Below are 20595 nucleotides of genomic sequence, written 5' to 3'. Positions count from 1 at the left end.
CGTATAATCTCCTGATCTAACAAACCATCCAATCAAGTTGCAGCAGACAAACATGGAAGAAGTGACAATGCCACAATTACAAGGTCCTGACTGAAGTGATTACAGAGAAAATGATATGCAGAAATGTAGTGAATGTGGGTCAAATGACAAAAAAAGAGGCAAAAATATCAAACCTTTAACTTTAAACAAAAATTGGTGAGTTGAGGCTAATACAGTGAATAACTGGATGAAAACTGGAAAATCATTTTAGTCAAAAGTGCCAAATCGGTTTTTACACCACATATCTAAGTATGCAGTCTGCTAACCTTGCAGCAGTGAAGTCTCACAGTAACATAACATTTCTCCCCATTTCTCAGCTACAGTTGTTAAACCTAAAAGTCCATCTGTCATAGCTTTGTATTCATATTTACACTTAAGTGGAATGCAAGCACAGATTTTCAGATGTTTTTGAAGACTAACACATCTTGACTTTAGACTTGACTTACAGCTTGTATGTTTTGACTCAGGCATTACTAAAATGGAAAAACTCAAAACAAGGACTTGGTCCCACTCTGCAATAGGTGAGGCTGTGTAAGGTATTTAGATGTGGTCTAACATTGGTGAACTGTGATTATGAGAGACTGGCTACTGCTATTCATAGATAAAAATGTATCTGACTAGTATATTTATCGTTAATTGATTTATTTCAATTAAGTTGTAAACCATTTTAAATGTGAGCTGCATGGAGGCGCAGTTGGTAGCACTGTTGCCTTGCAGTAAGAAGGTCCTGGGTTCAATTCCCAACTGGGGGTTTTTCTGCATGGAGTTTGCATGTTCTCCCTGTGCGTGCGTGGGTTCTCACCGGGTACTCTGGCTTCCTCCCACAGTCCAAAGACATGCCCGTTAGGTTAATTGGTAACTCAAAATTGCCCTTAGGTGTATGAATGAGTGTGTGTATGGTTGTTTGTGTGTTGCCCTGTGATGGACTGGTGACCTGTCCAGGGTGTACCCCGCCTCTCGCCCATAGACTGCTGGAGATAGGCACCAGCTCCCCCGTGACCCACTATGGAATAAGCTGTAGAAAATGACTGACTGACCATTTTAAATGTATTATGGTTTATGAGTATGGTTTACTGCCATCATAAATATAGTTTAATTTACCTCATTAGCGACCTCTCGTGGTCATTTTGCGTTCTGCAGGATCCTGCTCTGCCTATATTGGAATAAAACTTTAAGGTTTAATGAATTACCTGTATGTCACATACATCACTGCACACAAAGTAAAGTAGTTCACTCCTATATTTGTTTTAACTGTTATTTTATAGAAACATGACTCATTTATCAGTACAATCCACTACATTCTCCATGAAGTAAAACATGGGGGAAGAACAACACTCAATTCACGGATTTGACATGAAACACACACTGCAGGTTAGGTTGGTGACCGACGGTGACTAACATCTACATCATTGTTCGCCTCACGTACAGTATACATACCAGAAGTCATGACAGACACAGCCTACAATATATGTGGGGCATTAGGATAATTTTTGGTGATACATTAGCATTATTATTGATGTCACTTTCATTTCAGTCAGTCAAGTCTGCCAATTCAATTTGAATTCTGAAACATTTCCTCTCTTTTTGTTATATTTCACAGACTTTTGGGGGCTTGTGAAATCAGTTGATTCCAATAAATCAGGTTCTCAAAAACAGAAGAGTTAAGTTGAGTGAAATGAAACTGACGCAGTTTTATGTACAATATGTCTGAGTGTAACATAGAGGCAGGCTGAAGATCAGTAGCTCAGTTGTCAGGCAGAGGGCTCCACACCTAAAATCTGGTGCATGCCAACTACATTCTGTTGTTTTCTCTAAATAACAGCAAAAGCCTGTGCTTGGTCTTATAAATCCCGCTCCTCCTCCTCTGTGGTTTCTGTTGGCTTGATGTTTGGGATGTCGGTGGGTTTCGGTTGTTATCTAGCAGTCACAGGTGCGACCTGTAAACACAACATAGAGAGAGAAGATAGAGACCATAGACAAAATATTGTATATTAATTTTTCAGCAGGAAATTCAACAACGCTGAATCTAAAATGAGATTAATGTCATACAAGAACTAATGGGGTCATAACCTAAGAAAAACTGGCAGAGATGAAGACAGAGACATAGCAGGCATATTTGTGCTAATGCAAGTGGAAACTATTGCTGCAGTGCATCCCTGCAGGCCCCTGCGGGGTTGCTTGCACATCACAGTTTTGTTCCATAAGGGTATCAGCTATATTTTGTCTACATCAAAGCTTCAATAATGGCGTCTAACCTCAATATCAGTTTAGTCACCGTCTTCACAAGATGTGCTGTGTAACTTTTAGGTCAGGTCAGCTTTAAAACTCATAAAGCATACAGGAGTGCTAAAACTATCCCCACATTCATGCTCTGCTTTTTTGTTTGACCCTTTACCGTATAGGTAAGGTTCATACATAAATATCTGGATGATCCACAACAACAAGCATTCCGAGTGGCAGAACATAGCTTGTAAAGTTGTTTGATAGTTTCCTTTCCCTTTTAGTTTAGCCAATTTCAACAATTTAAAACTCAAACTGAAAATATTCATATCTGCTGAATGCAACACTACATTAGCAGCTCTGTGGCTGACCAGTTTCTGTTACTATGTCAAACTTATTTTTTCAAAGGGTGTCTGCTGCATCAGTGAATCTGACATTGTCAACTGTAAAAGTGTGAACAATTATTCAATCATTCATTTAAACGAAACAGAGGAAAAATAAATATCTACTAGAGTTTATAACAGAACTATGCACAAACAGGCAGACTCCTCTTCAAAGGGTTAACTGTTGAATCTTTTTATAGTTGCTGCAACACAAGTGTGGCTACTTGCAACAGTCCCAGTCTCCGCCCTGCAGCCCCCTCCACCTGATGGACACCCAGTGTCCCGCCACCTGTTGAACAGCGAGGTCCAAGGCATCGCAGGCCAGCTCTGTGAGCGTCGACCATTTCATGTTGGCATGGGTGTGTGTGTGTGTGTTTATGTGACACGAGGCGGTTTACAGCAAACAGATGGAAGAGTAAATTTAACTTTGGACCTGGACAGTGAGACTAAATAGGAAATTAAGCACTGAATAATTTAGAGAGAATTTTGTATTTTACATTCACTACTCATCCATAAATATTCTTCCTTATTTTGTAAATCCATGACATTTTATGCCATGAAAATGTTTCTTTTATTTGACTGACAATTTCAAAAAAGAGACGTTTTATCTCCAATGTTTTAAAAAGTTTTTTTTTTTAGCTTTGATCAATTCCCATACACCGCCCACAACAATTATTGGCACCGCTTGCACAGATGAAAAAGTGTTTCCAACTAAGTAATCTTTTACTGCAGTAGAGTATTTTGCAGGGGAAAAGGTACTTTATTTAATTGCATTTATTAAATGAGAAAAAAAATCCCAGATTAAATAGTTTTTCTATACAAAATCACTAGAGCCATAGCTAATGACATATTCCTATAAAATAAACACAACAAAAGATACATTTTTCATATATACAATGGGGGAAATAAGTATTTGATCCCCTCAATGAAAATTTCTGAAAACCACATTACGTTAAAGATAATCATTGGTTTGCATGTCATTGATTGAAAATATATTCGATCCCTTCCAACTCAACAAAAGTTTGGTTCCCACAGATTAGGTTAGTGTTCACGTTACACACAGATGAATCAGTTTATCAATGACAGATACTCCTGATCTTGACCTATGTGTATAAAGCACATAAGTCCACAGAATCATTTAGTTAATTTCAACATCTCCACCAATATGGACACACCAAATAGCTGTCAGAGGACCTCAAGGACAAGATAGTAGATCTGAACAAGGAAGCAATGAGTTTGCTAGAAAATCATCTAGAAGGTCTGTGAGAAGATCATAGCTGTTAGAGCCATTATTAGGAAATGGAAGGAATGTAAAATTACCATCAGTCCCCTGGAGGTTCATTTAAGATCTTGGTTCATAGGTTTTGCCAGTGCACATCTGAATGATTCAGGATAGGCTTTGGAAAAAGGGCTGTGGTCAGATGAAATCAAAAACAAGCTCTTTGGCAACAACCTGACCAGCTGGGTTTGGAGGTAGAGAATTACTGAGTGTGGAATGAGAAGAACATCATCTCAACTGTCAAGCATGGAGGTAAAAGCATTATGCTTTGGATCTGTTTTCTCCTAGAGGTACAGGATTACTCCACCACACTGAGGGGCCAATGAACAGTTTAATTTACTGTAAAATCTAGCATAAGAACACTAAAGATGGTTGGATTAATGCATAACAGTGACTAAAGATACACCGCTAAGTCAACAACAGAGTGGTCTGAGAGGTCTTGCACATTCAGAACAGTCTCCAGATCTCAGTCCTACAGAAAACAAGTAGAGGTAGCTGAAGCTTTGAGTTTTCAAGCAGCAGACAAGAACCCTAAAAGATTAGAGTTTCTGTAATATTCAGATGCATAAAACTTGGTGACCTGCTACAGAAACTCTAAGTGCTGTGTTTGCCAATGAAGTCATGTTCTAAAGAGGGATCAAATACTTTTTTCATTCAATGACATCCAAACCTATTTCTACCTTTAATGCAATGCATTGTCTTTTGAATTTTTCATTAATATTCTGTCTCTATGCATTAAAATGAATCTACCACAAAATTCAAAGACTATGCTTTTGTTTTTTTTTAAAGTGAGAATAGGGTTAGAACAAAGAAAATCAGTTAGGGCTCAAATACTTCTTTCTCCTGTTTGTTGGTCAAATTGTCAAGGAACTTTAAATAATAAATTATTTTTCTTCATAAGATACAGGTATGCGGTCACAGAGAGGCCTGTTTCTCTTACCCACTCTTCAAAATGGAAAGATAAGAGAACATGCCAAGTAAGGACGACGTGTGATACGTAAATATTTTACACTTAATTTAGAAAACCTATCAAGATATATGGGTACAAAATAAGGTAAATAAGGGAAATTACAGTACCGAGGACTAATAGTGGTTTTATAACTTGGTGTCAGCAGGTGAGTGTAAATGAGAGTACCTTGGTCGTTGAGCATCTGTTGAGCGTTGCTTCCTGTCCTCCTTCTGAAAAGAAAGCAGAGAGTAGAAACAGAAACAAAATAGCTCTAGCTATAGAATTTCCACTCCAATTTTACAGTAAAATATTTCTGCTTTTCTGTGTAAAGCCTTACCTCTTGTTCTGGTTGAACTTGCACCTGCAATGGCCACCTTAGAGAGAAAGGAGCATGGGTCTTGTTTATGGTGGCAGTATCTTTGAGCATTTTTCAAAGCCTGTTTATGTTTGTTTACAAAGATGTTTCTGTGTGTGTGTGTGTGTGTGTGTGTGTGCGTGTGTGCGTGTGTAGTGCATAGCTTACTGAGCAGAATAGTGATGCCAATGAGACAGAGGACAGCAGCCAGGATGAGGCCTCCAACCCGCAGTCTGTGGTAGTCTGCACAAACAAATTATGCTTATCATTAGATAGTAAGCTAAAAATAAATATTAGCAAAAAGTGCCCGACTGAATATACTAATTTCCCCCTTACATCATGGCCCAAAGACTAATAGCTGATGTAAGCAATTATCTTCCATTATTACAACAATGATAAAGGAACAGTGGATTACCAAATGTAAAGGGATCCTCTCCTTCTGTTGGAGCAGAAAAGAAAAAGGTTGATTAAAGAGGACACACAGTGAACACTATCAAAATGTGACATAATGTAAACACTGTGATGAGCAACATGGTGGAAATTTTGACACATCAGAACATTGATACATTTCCAACCTTGAACTATTATAAAAGCTGAGGTAGAGGCAAAAAAGTAGAAACAATAAATACAAAACACAGTGATGTAATTACCAGCCTCCGCCTTTACAGACACCAGGGACATAACTGCAAGAGGACACAGAGAGACACACATCACCATGGTGAACCACAGTCTGAAGCCTCTCGCACTGTTACACAAACATGATCAGAACTGCACAGTAAAGGCAAACATCTGCAGTTTCAGTACTCTAGCTGACCTATAATGTAAATATGGCTGATTTAAACCAGGTCCTCACAACAAAATTTAAATAACAAAATAAAAACAATTGGCAACATTGATAAAAGGACAAACTCTTGGATTTGCAAACAGTGCATTTTAATTCCCTTTTTATAACACATTAACGACAGAACAAACCTAATTTAGTACAGTGTCCTCCACATTTAATGGAACCCCTGGTAAAAATGTGTGAAAATAAGTTTGCTTTTTACTGCAGCATCATATGTCACTGAAAAATGTAGACAAATCTAACTTTTAATTTGACTTCTTCAATGAGAATAAAATCCACATTAACAAAATATTTAGTTTTTAATCAACCATCGTACATTTTTGTCACTCTTAACAAATCATATTAAAAAGATCCAGGTAAATGTTTTTATTGTGAACTTTACTGTTTTAAATTGGTCAGAGGCTAAAAAAAACCCTGGTGTATATTAATCCATGACTTACAGTTTCCCTGGCTATAAATATAGCATTCATAAATATGTCTTTCCCACTCATAAAAATAGGAAAGACAAGAGAAAATGCCTCTTAAATAAGGCAGATGTGTGCTGACGTTCATAATTCAACTAATGGCAACAAGAAAGCAGCTAGGTGCCAAGACTTCCTTATATCCACCGTTGGACTCAGCTTAAACAATTTATATGTACTGGAGCTGTTATAAATAAGACAAGGAACTATTGACAGTATATCCTACTACCAGACTCAGTAAGCAGGATGGGAAGGGAGAGAAAAATAAATCTTTAAAACTCACCAATAAGAAAAAGCTGTGTTTTTTTCAGTGCGTGAGATTATGCTATCAGAATAAAAGATGAAATTATTTTAAGGGTTTCTATGCATCATTAACCTGAGGTGCCAAGTGTAAAAGGGGCCCCGTGTGTATGATGAATTATTATTCATGTTGCAAAAATAACAAGCCATTATCTTTCTTTTTCACAGACAATTTAAACCATGCAGGAGAAATCTTCCTATAGAAAACTGCTTAAATCAAATCAGTCTTTTACTTACATGTCATAAACACCAAAGTGCAGATCTTTGACATCTTCAAACCTTAAACTGTTCAGATCTAATAAAAGACAAAAGGCAAATTAATTATGATGCTCAGTTAATATGACGTCATTTCTAAATAGGTCCAACTACTTCATTAATGTTTAATGGGAACATAAACTGTGGTACTCTGCCAGGCTCTAGGAACAAATCCCAAATATAAGTGTCAGGGTTTGGACTTTGTTTGTGTTTAGTTACTTTTGATCTAAGATGTTTATATTTAGTATTTTGTTAGTCGTGGTTGTTTTGGTTACTTCCTCTGTGTTAGTTTCCTTTATAGTTGTAGTCCCTCTTTAGCATGGTTTTTTATGTTTAGTTTCTATAGTTCTAGTTCTCCCTCCTGTTTGGTCAGCTTTAGTTAGTGTTTACATTTTGTTTGTATTTATTCTAGTCCTCATGTTCGCTGCTTGTTTCCATCAGTGTGGTTTTAGGTTTGTTTACTTTTGTAATCTGGGTCTCTTTATGGGTTCTTTGTTTATACTTAGGTTGCCAGGTCTTAGGTTGTTCTTATTCTTCTGTTTCCTTTAGTTTATGGTTATTCTAGTTTTTGTATGCTTCATTTGATTATTTATCTTTGTCTATAGGTTTGCTTGGTCTGTGTTTCTCTTTATTCTTTATTAGTCCCTTTGCCTCCCTGTCACACCTGTTCTTAGTTCCTTTGATTACCTGCCTTTGTCTCCCTCAGTATATTAGTTGGTTTTGTTTTATTGTGTGTCGCTGGTTCCACCGATCACAACCACTGATTAAGTTCAGTTTTTGCTACGTTCCTGCAGTGCGTACTCAAGTAAGTTTTTTGGTTTTGTCTCATGCTTGTACCTGCAGCGATATTTGCTACATTTTTGTTACGTTTGTAATCTTTGAATAAAGCTGAAGACCAATTCAAAATGCTGCTGCCAAGCTCTTGTCTGCACTTTGGTCCACCCCAAAACACCACCGTGACAATAAGTCTGAGAAACTGAACGGAAATTATTATTTGTTTGACAAACCCAGCAGAGCATCAGTGAAGTTTCTGTTCCCATAAAATTGTTAAAAACTGCCCAGTATGCACAACACCAGGCAACCTCAGAACTGGTCTTTTTGTGTTTTCTGAGGAGTAAACATACTTTCACAAATAAAGAAATCAAACTAAATCACATGAGCCGCAGTGTAGGGTAATTTTCATGGGCACAAAGTGATGAAGGACCCCAAACAAAGCCTTCAATATCTCGTGGTTAGTGCATTACAAGGTCTCCATGTTAAATCTTCTTTGCTCTTGCTTCAGTGCAGCTGTCCATCAGAAAATGTTATTACAGAGTTCTCAGGTCTTTAAAGCTTTTCTTCATCTGAAATGATATTTTAATCCTATTTTCTGCTGTGCGTCAGCGTAAAAATGATTATATTCTATTTAAGGGCTGTTATTCTCTGATCTGGTGCCTGGTGGTTATGAATCCATGTGACGAAGGAATAAAATCTACAGTGTCTTGCAAAAGTTTTCATACCCCTTTAACTGCTTCACATTCTTCTTTCTAAATTATATATTTAATGGGGTGTTCAAAACCATTTCATTGTATCTCAGGATAATGTTTTATGGTCATTGTCTTTCTAGATGCTGAACTTCAATCTCAAGTCTTTTGCAGACTCCAACAGGTTGACCTGGATTTTGGTCAAACCATCTTCCCATCAACTGGCCAGGTTTCCTTTCCCTGACGAAGAAAAGTATACCCACTGTATGGTGCAGGAAGGGGGGAAATATTAGTTTCACTCCCTGCAAAGCATTTTGCATGAAGGACGAAAAGTTTAGATTTGACAGGGGCATCTTCTCCACATGTTAGCTGTGTTCCCTACATTGCTTGCAGCAAATTGCCCATGGCACTTCCCAGTCCTTTTTTCTAACAATAGCTTTCTTCTACTTCTTTGAGATTTCAGATCACGTTTTAATATGACCAATATGTTTCTTCTGAATTGAGTTAAAGTTAATGTTTTGGAGCGGTCCAGCCAGACTCCCTGACTTAAATCTGATGGAGCATCGCTGGAGGGAGTTAAAGATTAGGATGATGGCAAGGAGGCCTTCCAAACCTGAAGATTTGGAGGTTTTTGCAAAAAATGTAAAATAAAAAATTATCAAAACAATCAGTGAAAAAAGCAAAAATATTGCCAGCAAATATAAGAAGGGTTTTCTAGTGGTAATGGAAATAAAGGCTTTGTCTATATTTGGATAAGTATTTTTGAGATGCCAATTTGTGTTCAAGTCTGAAAAAAAAGAAAGCATTTTTTATTTCAAAAAATGATTCAGACATTATCTTGTTATCTTTAGCGAGCTGCCAGTTTCATGTCTAACAAGCTTGGTTTAATGAAAAAACATTAAATGTGAACCTGCCAGGGGAATTAATAACTGTAGGTGACTCCTTAAGGCAATTAATCCGACGATTTTAATTAATAAATGTACAACGAACTTTGAAAACTATGTGTAATTTTCCTTCCACCTTTGTAATATGACAAAATGTAAGAAAGCTCAGGTGGTAAAAGCATGTTTGCAGGGAACATACAATTTTGCCTTATTAACACTCTTCCTGGTGCTTCACTTAGATTCCACATGTTATCCCAGCTCCCATGTTATCCCAAGCAACTCCCATGTTGCTTGTTGCTGAGATGGTTGCCATGTTGAGGCAGCACCAGCAGAGGCACCATGTGAACACCGAGGTGACGCACCTTAGGCAACAGTAATTTTCCACTTGCTGCCCTTTTTTTTGCTTTGGGAGTATCACAGAGGAGAGCAAACTCAAGTGAGAAGAGATTCACACATAATCACATGTGAGAGAGGTCTGTGAAAGTGCAACATTTAAGAAGGCAAAACTCTGAAGCTGACAAGATCAAAAGAATTATCTGAACAAGCCCCAAGACATCTACTGTCTCACTAATAAAATTATTTTGTCTAGGTTTCATTTCTGCATTGTTTAGAGTTAAAGGGTTTAAAACTAATCAAAACCAAGCCTAAGAAGATCAGAATAAAGGCTATTAATAAAGCAGCATCTCTTCCTGCTTGGCTGCTGGTTGGAGTTTGGCAGCAGGGGAAAAATGAGAACAGGATGAGTGCTCCTCTCCTGATGCCTTCCCACAGCAACCCCAGGCCTCGCAGGGGGAATGCAGAGGATGGGAAGCTGGCCAGCGACCAGTAGAGAAAGACAGAGAGGGGAGAGACGTAGAAGAGACAGAAGACGAAGAATGATGAAGAACACACAGCAGGGAAAGTGAACATAAGCCTGTTAGGTAAGGCAGAGGAGAGAAACAGTCTCCTTTCAACATCCACTAACAAGATCATATTCTACAGCAAATGTTTGTATAAGGTGGAGCCTGGGAGGAAAGTGCTGGAGGCATTGTTTTCATGCAAAGATAAAAGTCCAGCAACTTGCTGAGAAAATAGAGTGTTGTGTCGATATGTGTCATGGAGTAGTTGTTTGAAATAAAAGAATCCATGCTTTCATGCAAATCCTCTTTATAAAGATGTTTAAACTAAAACTGGTATATAAAAAACGTAAGACACCCTGGAAAAAAATGTTTGTTGTAACGTATTTGGACATATGATTTTTTTAAAAATAAATTTTGACAATATTTAAAGATTTGAGTATCTAACTATACAAACTATAAAAAAGATTGTTAAAACTGGCGTGGTGCTGATGATGTAGGGGTTAAGCAGCTATATACAGAGGCTACAGTCCTCGAAGCAGCTGTCCCAGGTTCGAGTCCCGGACCCAGCGACATTTGCCAAATGTCTCCCCCTCTCTCTTTCCTGTCTGCCTACTGTCGAAAAAAAACCCCATAAAAATAAAGGCCACTAGTGCTGAAAAAAGACCATTAAAACTTTATGTAAAATATATTTTAATTTCACATCCAGCTCACATGATAAGAACATGTGCACCTTTCTAACCTTAGCCGTTTAGTTTGGTGTGCTCCTGTCTGTGAACAGATTGAAGGAGCTATCCTTCCAGAAAGAAGAAAGTAGCTGGCTATGACTGAAGGACATTTAAAAAACTGCAGACTCAATCTGGCCTGGTTGTCCAAGCAAGTTCAACTCAAGAGCAGACGGCAAGATGCTAAAAGCTGTTTTAAACAGAGCTGCATGATTTCAGTGAAACATGTTACAGCGATACTTTGGCTAAACATTGCAATGGCAATATTAATCACAATTAAAGGACTGTTTTCCGTTGTTGTCCTTCATCACAACATCCCCAACATGTAGAATTTGAATGCATGGCACATCAAATATATTATCCTACCAAATATTGCATCCAAGCAGTCCTTTGTAATTGCATTATTGCAATAATTGATATTGTGAAGATAATTGCCAGCGGTGGGCATGGTTCTGCTATTCTACTAACAGCTAATAAAACAAATTTTTCATTTAGCAGATTAAAGCTTTTGCTAGCTTCCACTGAATAAGGTTTCATCAACTTTCTGATGACAAAATTCACAAGTTTGATACTTTCTGTAAAGGGCATGTCTTGAAGAGTCCGTTAGGAACGCTATTGGCTTACTACGGGTAGCTACACCTGACAACACGCGGCAGCAGCTAGCTGACGGCAGTTTTGAATTGCAGTTACAAAGTGTTCAGTTATTTTTTAGAGTTATGATACTCATCTTAGCTGTTAGTGTTAGCTTATGCAATTTTTTTTAAATCTGTTTAGTGGTTTAGCGAAAGTAAAGCTAATATTTGAGTAAGCAGAATATGGGTTAGCGAAGCTAACCTTTTGGTTAGCTGTGCCCACCACAGACGATTGTAATTTGAAATAATTCTAGTTGTTCAAGACCCTAAAATGCAGGCTCTTGTTACTGTTATAAGGAAGTGCGTGTCTGTCCAGAATGCAAAACTCAAACTTTCATGGGAGGTCTCTAAAAAAACATGAACGCCAGACTTAAGTTTCCAAGAGAGACCATAGATAAAAAGATCTTTTGGAATAAAGTCTAATAGTGAATTATTTGGACACCAAAACAGATTATATGTTTATCATAAACTAAATATAGTTGTTCAGGAAAACAACTTTTGAGCCTTGAGAAATCCATACCAGCCAGTTCGCTTAATGTACACTCGACTACGAGCGCTGTGTGATGTAAATGTCACCGCAGGTAAACTCTCCGCAGGGGTTTGCGTGCACCTGGTTTCTTGTGACCAATTAAATGGTCTACACTGATGTCAAAAGTGAAACTTCAACTTAAAGGGTGGCATCAATAAGACACCGACTAATGAAAAGTCAGATAGGGCGCAGATGAAGAAAAGCAACAACACTTGTTTTTAAAAAATTGGGAAGATATACTGTTTTTCCTGTTTGTATAACTTATCTCTTAGGAACGATACAGACATTGATCTTGAGGGAGTATCATAATTTTACAACATTTCAAATCTCACACATTTTAGAGATTCTACCTACTGGGAAATACAACCAATTCTCACACTAAAAAGCCTTTGACACATCTATGCTCGGCTGAACAACAGTAGCTCCAAATCTTGTTTTGTGCTCAGTGCAACTTTATTATGAATCTTGTCAGATTCATTGAAGACCCACATCTAAAGGGAGGTTTGTCTTGCCCCAAGGCCTGAATTCCCCTCATGGAGCGAAAACTCCTACCGCGCCTGTTGCAGGAATAAAGACTGTTCTGTTCTGGCTTTGTCATGCTACTTTGCCAATCTCTGACGGGGTTTTGTTTTCAGCTCTCGCAGCAGTACTTTTTCTTTTTTTTTTTATCTCATTCTTTCCTACTTCTCATCTTCTCTTGCTTCTTTTTTTGCCTAATGTGAAAGCAAGAAGAACTGCCTGTTTGTTTAACATCACTAAAACACGCTGCTTTTGTACTTTGGATGGGCTTCTGTCCCCTCTCTTTGGCTCTACAGTCTGTTTAAAACATGTCCTTTACTGGTTCCCTTTTCCTAAAAACCCCTGTCCACATCCCTGCACTTGGACCTTTTTTCCCTTCTCTCCTTGTCTTCAGCCTTTTCAACACATTTATCCATTACATCACAACTCCCAGAAGCAAGGCTTCTAGGGTTTCTGCTCTAGAGCCCATAATCAGGTTCCAATCCACCCACTCTTCTTCTCCTCTTTGACATCAGTCAAGCTGCACAAACCACCCAGTAGTAACTCACCTATTTTGCCATAAATCTGCAAAACGGTTATACTGAAACTCAAATAAACAAGCTTGTTTTGCCCATGCGGATTTAGAAACCTACCAATATAAAGCTAGTGTTCTTCCACAGGCTGCTGTTGATCATATTATTACATTTTAACCAGGTTATTTTCACTGCTGGTGCCATGGTCATGAAGGTACTGTGTTGACTGTCAGCATTGCTTTCAAATGACAAATGTTTTTAACATGTTCTTCTAAGATATTACAGTAAGTCTGAACAACGATAAGGATAGCGAGCACATACGGTCCTGGGAGAACAGAATCACATATATATGACCACACCTTCACATATGTTACATTGGGAAGCATTTTTTTACATTAAAACATAGAAGGTGCTATGCAAAAATCATGAGTCATCTTGTGTTTTGCTTTCAAGTAACTTTAAACGTGTCCAAAGTAAGTTTTTCTGTGGTCTTTTTTAGTTATGTGTCAGGATCTGTTTGTGTGTCCGTTCCACTTTGTTTTTTTTCCCAGCAGGTTCAGTTGGAGGGTGGAGCTGCGTGCTGCCTCTCACACCTGTGAGTCGTTAGGCTCGTTATGGCAGCTTCTTAAGGAAAGGGTTGCTGAGCATTCGACGCCTGAGTGTCGTTCTTTGTGGTACCTCAAGCCCTGTATCCTGTTCTTGTTTTACAAGCTCTCTGAGATCTTCTTGTGACCTAACTCTGTTCCTTTAAAGGTGCCTTCCTTGATCCTTCTGGTGGTCCCTGTGCAACCTGTTCTCACTCTCCTTCTGTAATTCCCCGTTTGGATCGCAGGCTTACTATCACCGGGTCCTAGATGCTCTGCTGTCTAACCTGTCCACCCTCCAACGAACTGTTTACCTTTTGAAAACACGGACCTTCAATCCAAGAACTGACCACCCCTCCCGGACTCCATAAAATTATATAAAAACAGCCTACAAAGTATTTTCATAGCTTTTCTACGATTAGCAGTTATCAGGTGTTTAAATTGGGAGCAACGGTGAAGTCACAATGTGTACATAAGAGAGCAGTTGGTATAAAAAAATATTTCGATATTTTGAAGGCAAATTGATTACGGTGTTGACACTTTATTAGCATGGTTAGCTTGGCTAGCATTACTTAAACAGGACTCTCAAAGCTTTAAAGAACAAAACGGAGCTGTACCACAGTTAGCCTTCCTATTGTCTGGTTAAATCTTGTCCTCTCTCACTCTCTTGCTGCCTGAATGAACTGCAGACACGTTTATATATGTCCTAAAGAACACCGCTTCTTTTTAAATAGTATGTTACTACTCTGTTTTTCCTTTGGCTTCATTTTTGAACCCCACAAGTCTGCTTCACTCACTAACACCATCCACACCTAAGATGATGTTGCGCCTGGTAACAATAAGGTATGCTGTGCTCAAAGACACTTGACAGATAGGACTTTTGAGTTTTTAGGCATTCAGTCACAGGTTCGAGCAGATAAGACCAATACTTTAAAAAAAAAAAAAAAATCTTCTCCTCTTTGTGGGCCTCAATAGTTTTGGTGGAGGCAACATTTCGGTTGACTGACATGTATCTAGCAAACAGCAGCAAAAATCTCCACAAAAATAACCTTTGAATTATCTTCAGAAAACTTGGAGACCTGTTGATCAAGTTTTACTTCATGGAAGCAAAGCATAAAAAATACTGAGTGGTCAAAAAATGTGCACAGAAACCAACTGAATTGTTTCTAAACCTGACAGTTATGTTTGCAGTGTTTTAGATACAGCAGCTGTATCTTTCTAGGGCTTTCAAGCTGTTAAAAACTACAGTCAACAATTTAACACCTGCCTCTGACCATGTTGCTTATTAAAATAAACGATAAATCTATTACTTTTAGAATCCACAAAAATCTTTGTAAATAAAATATTTTTAATAGCAAAACATAATTTGTTTAAATGTAGTCATTCTCTATAATTTGTCCTCTTTAAGAAGGTTGCAACGTGAGTAATGTAGTTGTAAACTAGTTTTAAAAAAAACATTGGTCCAGCTGAGAAATAATGAGTCACCATAGTGTTTGGTAGGGCCTGGCTTTCATAATGTTTCTACACTTTTTCTGGCTCAAGTTATTAACTAAGAATTACCACAGCTTCTGTAAATATTACAATATGGAACAACAAAGCAGAACATTACTATTGATCTTGTTTCTGACTCTAGCTGTTGGCTACGGACCTCATCCTTTGTATCACGCCCACACTAGTGGGTAGCAATGAAACAGCCTGGCCCGAACAGCTGTTGATGTCTCCAGCTGCTGTGGCAGCCTTGGGGTTAGATTTGTCTGGCTCGCTCACAGTATCACTAGCTTTATGTAGACCTTTAAAAACGTAAGACCAAAGACAATTTTTGTTCTTCTTGTTTGTTTACAGTCACAAAAACTCTGGGGTATATCTTTGGGGTATATCTCCAGCATGGTGGGTGGCAAATTAACAGGGCATTAGCTAAGGTTTCAAAAGCAAAATGTTTCTTCATTTATGTAAATCTAAAATACATCAGTAAAAATAGCTCTAGGTTCAATTTACCCCTCCACACTCTTCTCCTGTGATCATTTTGTACCTGTTAAAAGCCATTTCATTCTACCAATGTGTGGATTTTTGTTTCATTGGATTGGATATTTAGGTAAACTATGCAGATAAATATTCATGAATATGAAAATAAATGCAGATTTGTGCTCTTGCTATGACAGAAGCACCATAGATTCTAGAAGCATAATTTTAAAATGATATAAAATGTTTCAGTTTTAAATTTATAATCAATAAATGGTAGGGTAAAAGTGAAGATTAAGACCAGCAAATAGAAATCGCTTGATACACTGAACACGGGTAGGAAAAGGCCAGGAAGTGGGTGTGAAATGTCAGTGAGGTAGGTTCAAACTGACTCATGTGCAATCCGCAGGTTCTCGCAGCCCACAGCATTATTTCTTATCCGATAAAGTCAGGTGAAAAATGGCTGAGAGTGCAAAAGTATGACATGATAAATTTAGCCTGTTTGCCATTTCTATTTTTGCACTTCTGGTTATTTTACACCGGAAATCGAGTCATATGCTGTGGCACGTCATACCAATCACGTTACCCCTTGTACCTACCTGCCATTGGGATATTTCTTTCCCACCTTTACAACTGATTATTTAAAGTCATTCTCCATACTTATAGTCTATTAAAAGCCAGTCTAATTTTTAATGGTTTGATCCGGTGACATAATTCATATTTCACAGTAGTCAACTGCTCTGAACTGGAATTAGAACAAAAAAAAAATCAGTAAATAGGGTGTTGAGAAAATAATACACAACATTCAATTAAATAAATGTACGATTTAACTACAAAGATTTGCAGTGGTCAAAGTGATTATAGAATGTACGTATGAATGGAAAGGCAGTATGAATCGGCAAATTGACGCTATGAAAACCTATTTGGCCTATTGTCATTCCCATTACATGCATATTGTGTGCTAATACATCTGGTGTGTGCACAGCATGTATGCCCAACTTATAAGTATCTTTCCTACGTGAACACCCACGTGTTAAACAGCCAGACACGTGTGTTTGTATTCCTGCACTACAAAAGCAGCTGTCTGTTTTCAGGGGCGTTTTGTTGCCTAAATTAGCATCAGTGCATTCCAGTGTGTAACACACATACATACAGGGACGTCTGTGTTGTAGATTGAACAGGGTGACCGAACCCTCTTTGCTTTCTTTGATGAATAAGTTGCTATTATTCAGCAGAAAGAGAGACAAACATCCCTTTGCACAGGAATTAGGGATTTAATAGCAAATGGAAGACTTTAAAGTCTGAAGACCTGCCAAACTGGCAACCTTGGCTGCTGTATACCAGCTAATTAATACTGACCAAAGATGAGTTCCATAAAATAGAGCACATTCCATTATTGCTAACATAAAACTAAAACACAGATAGGAAGAAGGATGCCGAACTTAACGGAGGCGGTGCATTAAGAGGATAAATTGAAAAAAAAAGAAAAGAAAGTTCATAACATGGCTTAACATTTTGAAATAAGAGGGAACAAGAGAGGGAGTGTACAGGGGAGAGGAATTTAGGCTTTGTGGAAGGAGAGGCAGGAAGACGAGGGAGAGTGAGGTTGGGAAACTAAGGAAAGGAGGAGGGACATAGACAGAAAGCACGAGGGAGTGCAGCATACTCCAACCATGAGTCACACATGGAAACCACAAGTGCTAACAACAGACTTCATGTGCCTAGCTCTGCCGCCATAATCAGAGAAAAAAGGGATGGAGTCAGTTTGTAGAATTTGACTCAACCAGCCACCATGGTTGACAAAAGCTTAACTAACCTGCTTAGTCTAAGATCTGAATCAGTAGTTACAGCATTAAGAACATTATCTGTGAACGTTTATGGTTGCTAAATTTGAAAGAATTAACTGTGCCTCTTCACAGTAGTGCTTTAAAGGTCTGAGGTCAAATGGTGAAAGCAGTGAAGGTCACAGCCATGATGTTGATATAAAATCAATGCCTCCTTATTGGGGTTTCTAAATTTGTGTTTGTGAGCCCGCAAAGTGGTGTGTGGAGAGGTGAAAAGAGAGCGGTCGCCTCTGAGCTCTCTTTGTTCCCTTCCTCCACTGCCAAAGTGTTTCTCTCAGTTCCTCCTGTTGTTTTCTCTGAGACGTGTGATCATGTGAGGCGAGGTGAAGACGGAGAGGTAAGTCTGTCTCATCTGAGAAAGAATAAATAGCTCTGTCACCTCGCTCAAAATTCCTAACTCCATCCTAGTTTTCCCGCTGCCAACCCTTTATTTCTACATTGCTTTTGCGGTAATTAAGTTTTGAAGTTTCATTAAGTAACACAAAAAACCTTTCCATAATATTAAACATCTCTTCCTATTTTACATGTTTTCATTTACTCATTTTTCACATTTGAGCAATAAGCAATGTTATTTGGGTAAGAGCTCAAACATAACTTTTTTTGAAGCATATTTAAGATCAAGGATCTTTACACATGCACAATCTGTATCAGACATCATGGCTCACAGGTAGACACCGACAAAGTAAATATAAATATCTTCCCCCTTATAATATTTAGTAATCCTAATTTCCATTGGCGCTAAAAGACCTAGCCAATATGCAGATGACACCTTGATCAGTCCCTGATTGTTTAGATTTCTTATCAATATTCAGCAGAGGAACTGTTAGAAGTTTCCGTCACTACAGTTTCACCTTGTCCTATTCCCAGGCTGCCCTTGTGGCTCTTGGCAAACAGTAGTCACCATTGCTCTTATCAGCTGGCCTTCTGTCTCTCACACACTTGCATACATAGTGCCTCAGACTGCACTATGTGTTTCAAGAACCAAGTGACTGCACGGCCACACACAGAGGAATATGTTTAAATGGGTCATATTGAATCCTTTCCGATCACATCTTTTAACATTTATGTTCATTTAAATTCAAAAGAGTTGCTAATCTAATGGGATTAAAGAAGGAGTGCATTTAACACTAGTCACAGTCAGCATAATCCATTTTTTAATTTGCTTTGCTGTTTTATTTTAAATTCCTATATATAGTAGAGAAAAACATTTTGTCTCATCAAAACAGGGTCCTGTCATTTTATTTGTGTTTTTAATCAAACCCATCATTCAAATCTGTTTCTTTTGTTCTGTACAGCTTAAGCAAAATGTGCGTAACAAAACAGATGGGAAAAAGTGGTTGTATCCAGTTAAAGTCCTTAATGATGATCACTGTGTTTGTCATGGTTTGCTCCAGTTTTGGTGTCCACGGAGGTGTTCATCCGACTTAGGTAGTCATTGAAGTCAAACTCTAGCTCAAACATATAGGGTATAACTCCTTGTAACTCAGACATAACTTGTTCAGAATCTTTGTCAAAATATGTTAAAAGTAACTCCAGCATAATAATTACTGATGTCAGCTGATCAGCTGGATTCATGTGCCTCTTGTGATGTCATTAACAGAAATACACACAAAGCAGAACTAGAATTTTTTTCTTCCATGATACTTCATGAACCCACAGTGATTTATTCTTAGTGTGCATTGGATACAGGAAAACAAATCCCCACTGGATAAAGATTTATCTGTGCAGTCTTTAAAAACTGTTTAATCTCAATTTGGCCTATGCATGAATAAATAAATGATATAACAACAAGTTCTCACTGGGTAAAGACTTTGTGTCGACTATCGAGAACAACGGAGACTGACAAGCGGTTTGCTAAGCACCGTGGTGGTTTTTGATGTGAGCATTGTGGACAGCATTCAGAGTGTGGATTGAGCAGTCAATGAACAAATAAAAAAAATCATGCCAGTAAAACTCTGAATGGGTTTTTACTCATATGTTTAGTCAAGGGGCATGGGGGTGTGGGGTTGTTACATTGGAAGTGCTGTAAAAAAATATAGCCATACACTTCAGGTGGCTGATGATGCTGAAATTGGTACGTGATTCATAGATTGCTATTTGCCACTAAATAAAAGTGCCTTTTGGAACTTTTTTAAAGAAATTTGGGCCACCATAATTTCTCTTTTGATAAAACTCTAATATACCTGAACTGGATCATTCTAAAGTCGTTTTTGCCCTACACCAATTACAAATTATTTACAACAAAGTTTGGATTTGTGACACCTTTACTCTATTTGTGAAAACAGACAAACAAAAAAGAGCACAGGCACAAGACGAGGGGCTCGCCCGGGCCGCTATTCATGCAAGAACCGCCACTGCCTACGTGCATAGTGTGCGTGCGTTCCTTTGACTTTATGCTATGGACAGGACAGAAGGTATGAAAATCGACTTACATGACATTTTGCTTTTAAAAGCGTGTAAAGTTATACACAGTAGCAGGAAATATGGTGATAGGTGTTTTTGTTGAGTCTTTTCTAGTGTTTAAACAACTGTCCTAAGGACTTCACATGAATCTTTTTATGACTTATCAAGTTTTTTTCTTTCTTCGCGCAAACAACTTATCTAAAACAGCTGTAGAAGAAAACATTTCTGGCTAATAGATCATTTCTGGTCAGCACTTACCTTGTAAGTCGTTAAATTCGGTGCCCGACAGCGCAAAAAGACGGATATCAACGCGTGACTCTCTAAAGCAGCGTCCTCTCTCCACTGTGCGTGCCCACACCCAGCCTTCAGCACTTCCCTCTGACACTCAACAGGTTGGCTGGCTTTTATAAAAAAAAAAAAAAAAAAATGACAGAAGGGGGAGCAGTGTTCAAGGCGCTGCTCCAGCTGTGTTGCAGAGCTTCTGATCCAGGGTCTGTTTCCGCTTACGTTACGTCAGCAGTGGGGATGGGGAAGCTGATCCAGAGTCAGCCCCGTAGTGTAGCGTCGTGAGGAGGAGACCAGCGGAAATAGCTGCTGAGTAGAGCTGTTATACCATTCAC

The 20595-nt window shown here is 38.3% G+C and overlaps 1 protein-coding gene across 1 annotated transcript; it reads right to left on the bottom strand.

Annotated features, from left to right (window-relative positions):
• Positions 1-1280: 1280 nt before the first annotated feature.
• Positions 1281-20389, bottom strand: LOC124865799 (phospholemman-like). The gene is made up of 8 exons (XM_047361228.1): positions 20234-20389; positions 7068-7125; positions 5876-5908; positions 5641-5664; positions 5394-5468; positions 5208-5244; positions 5057-5100; positions 1281-1976 (listed from the first exon to the last, which is right to left on the bottom strand). Exons 2-8 carry the CDS (start codon positions 7099-7101, stop codon positions 1957-1959), a joined length of 267 nt encoding a protein of 88 aa, XP_047217184.1. The 5' UTR covers positions 7102-7125; positions 20234-20389; the 3' UTR covers positions 1281-1956.
• Positions 20390-20595: the final 206 nt, after the last annotated feature.

Source organism: Girardinichthys multiradiatus, chromosome 3, assembly GCF_021462225.1.
Source record: "Girardinichthys multiradiatus isolate DD_20200921_A chromosome 3, DD_fGirMul_XY1, whole genome shotgun sequence".
NCBI lineage: Eukaryota > Metazoa > Chordata > Actinopteri > Cyprinodontiformes > Goodeidae > Girardinichthys > Girardinichthys multiradiatus.
This window is presented reverse-complemented; position numbering and strand designations above follow the sequence as displayed.

What these genes read in the sequence shown, in the direction of transcription:
- LOC124865799 (XM_047361228.1), bottom strand. Translation starts at nt 7,101, where the DNA reads ATGTCAAAGATCTGCACTTTGGTGTTTATGACAT. An exon ending in AGAGGATCCCTTTACATTTG is followed by an intron (nt 5,469 to 5,640) that starts GTAATCCACTGT and finishes TTGTTTGTGCAG; the next exon opens with ACTACCACAGACTGCGGGTT. An exon ending in AAGTTCAACCAGAACAAGAG is followed by an intron (nt 5,101 to 5,207) that starts GTAAGGCTTTAC and finishes CTTTCTTTTCAG; the next exon opens with AAGGAGGACAGGAAGCAACG.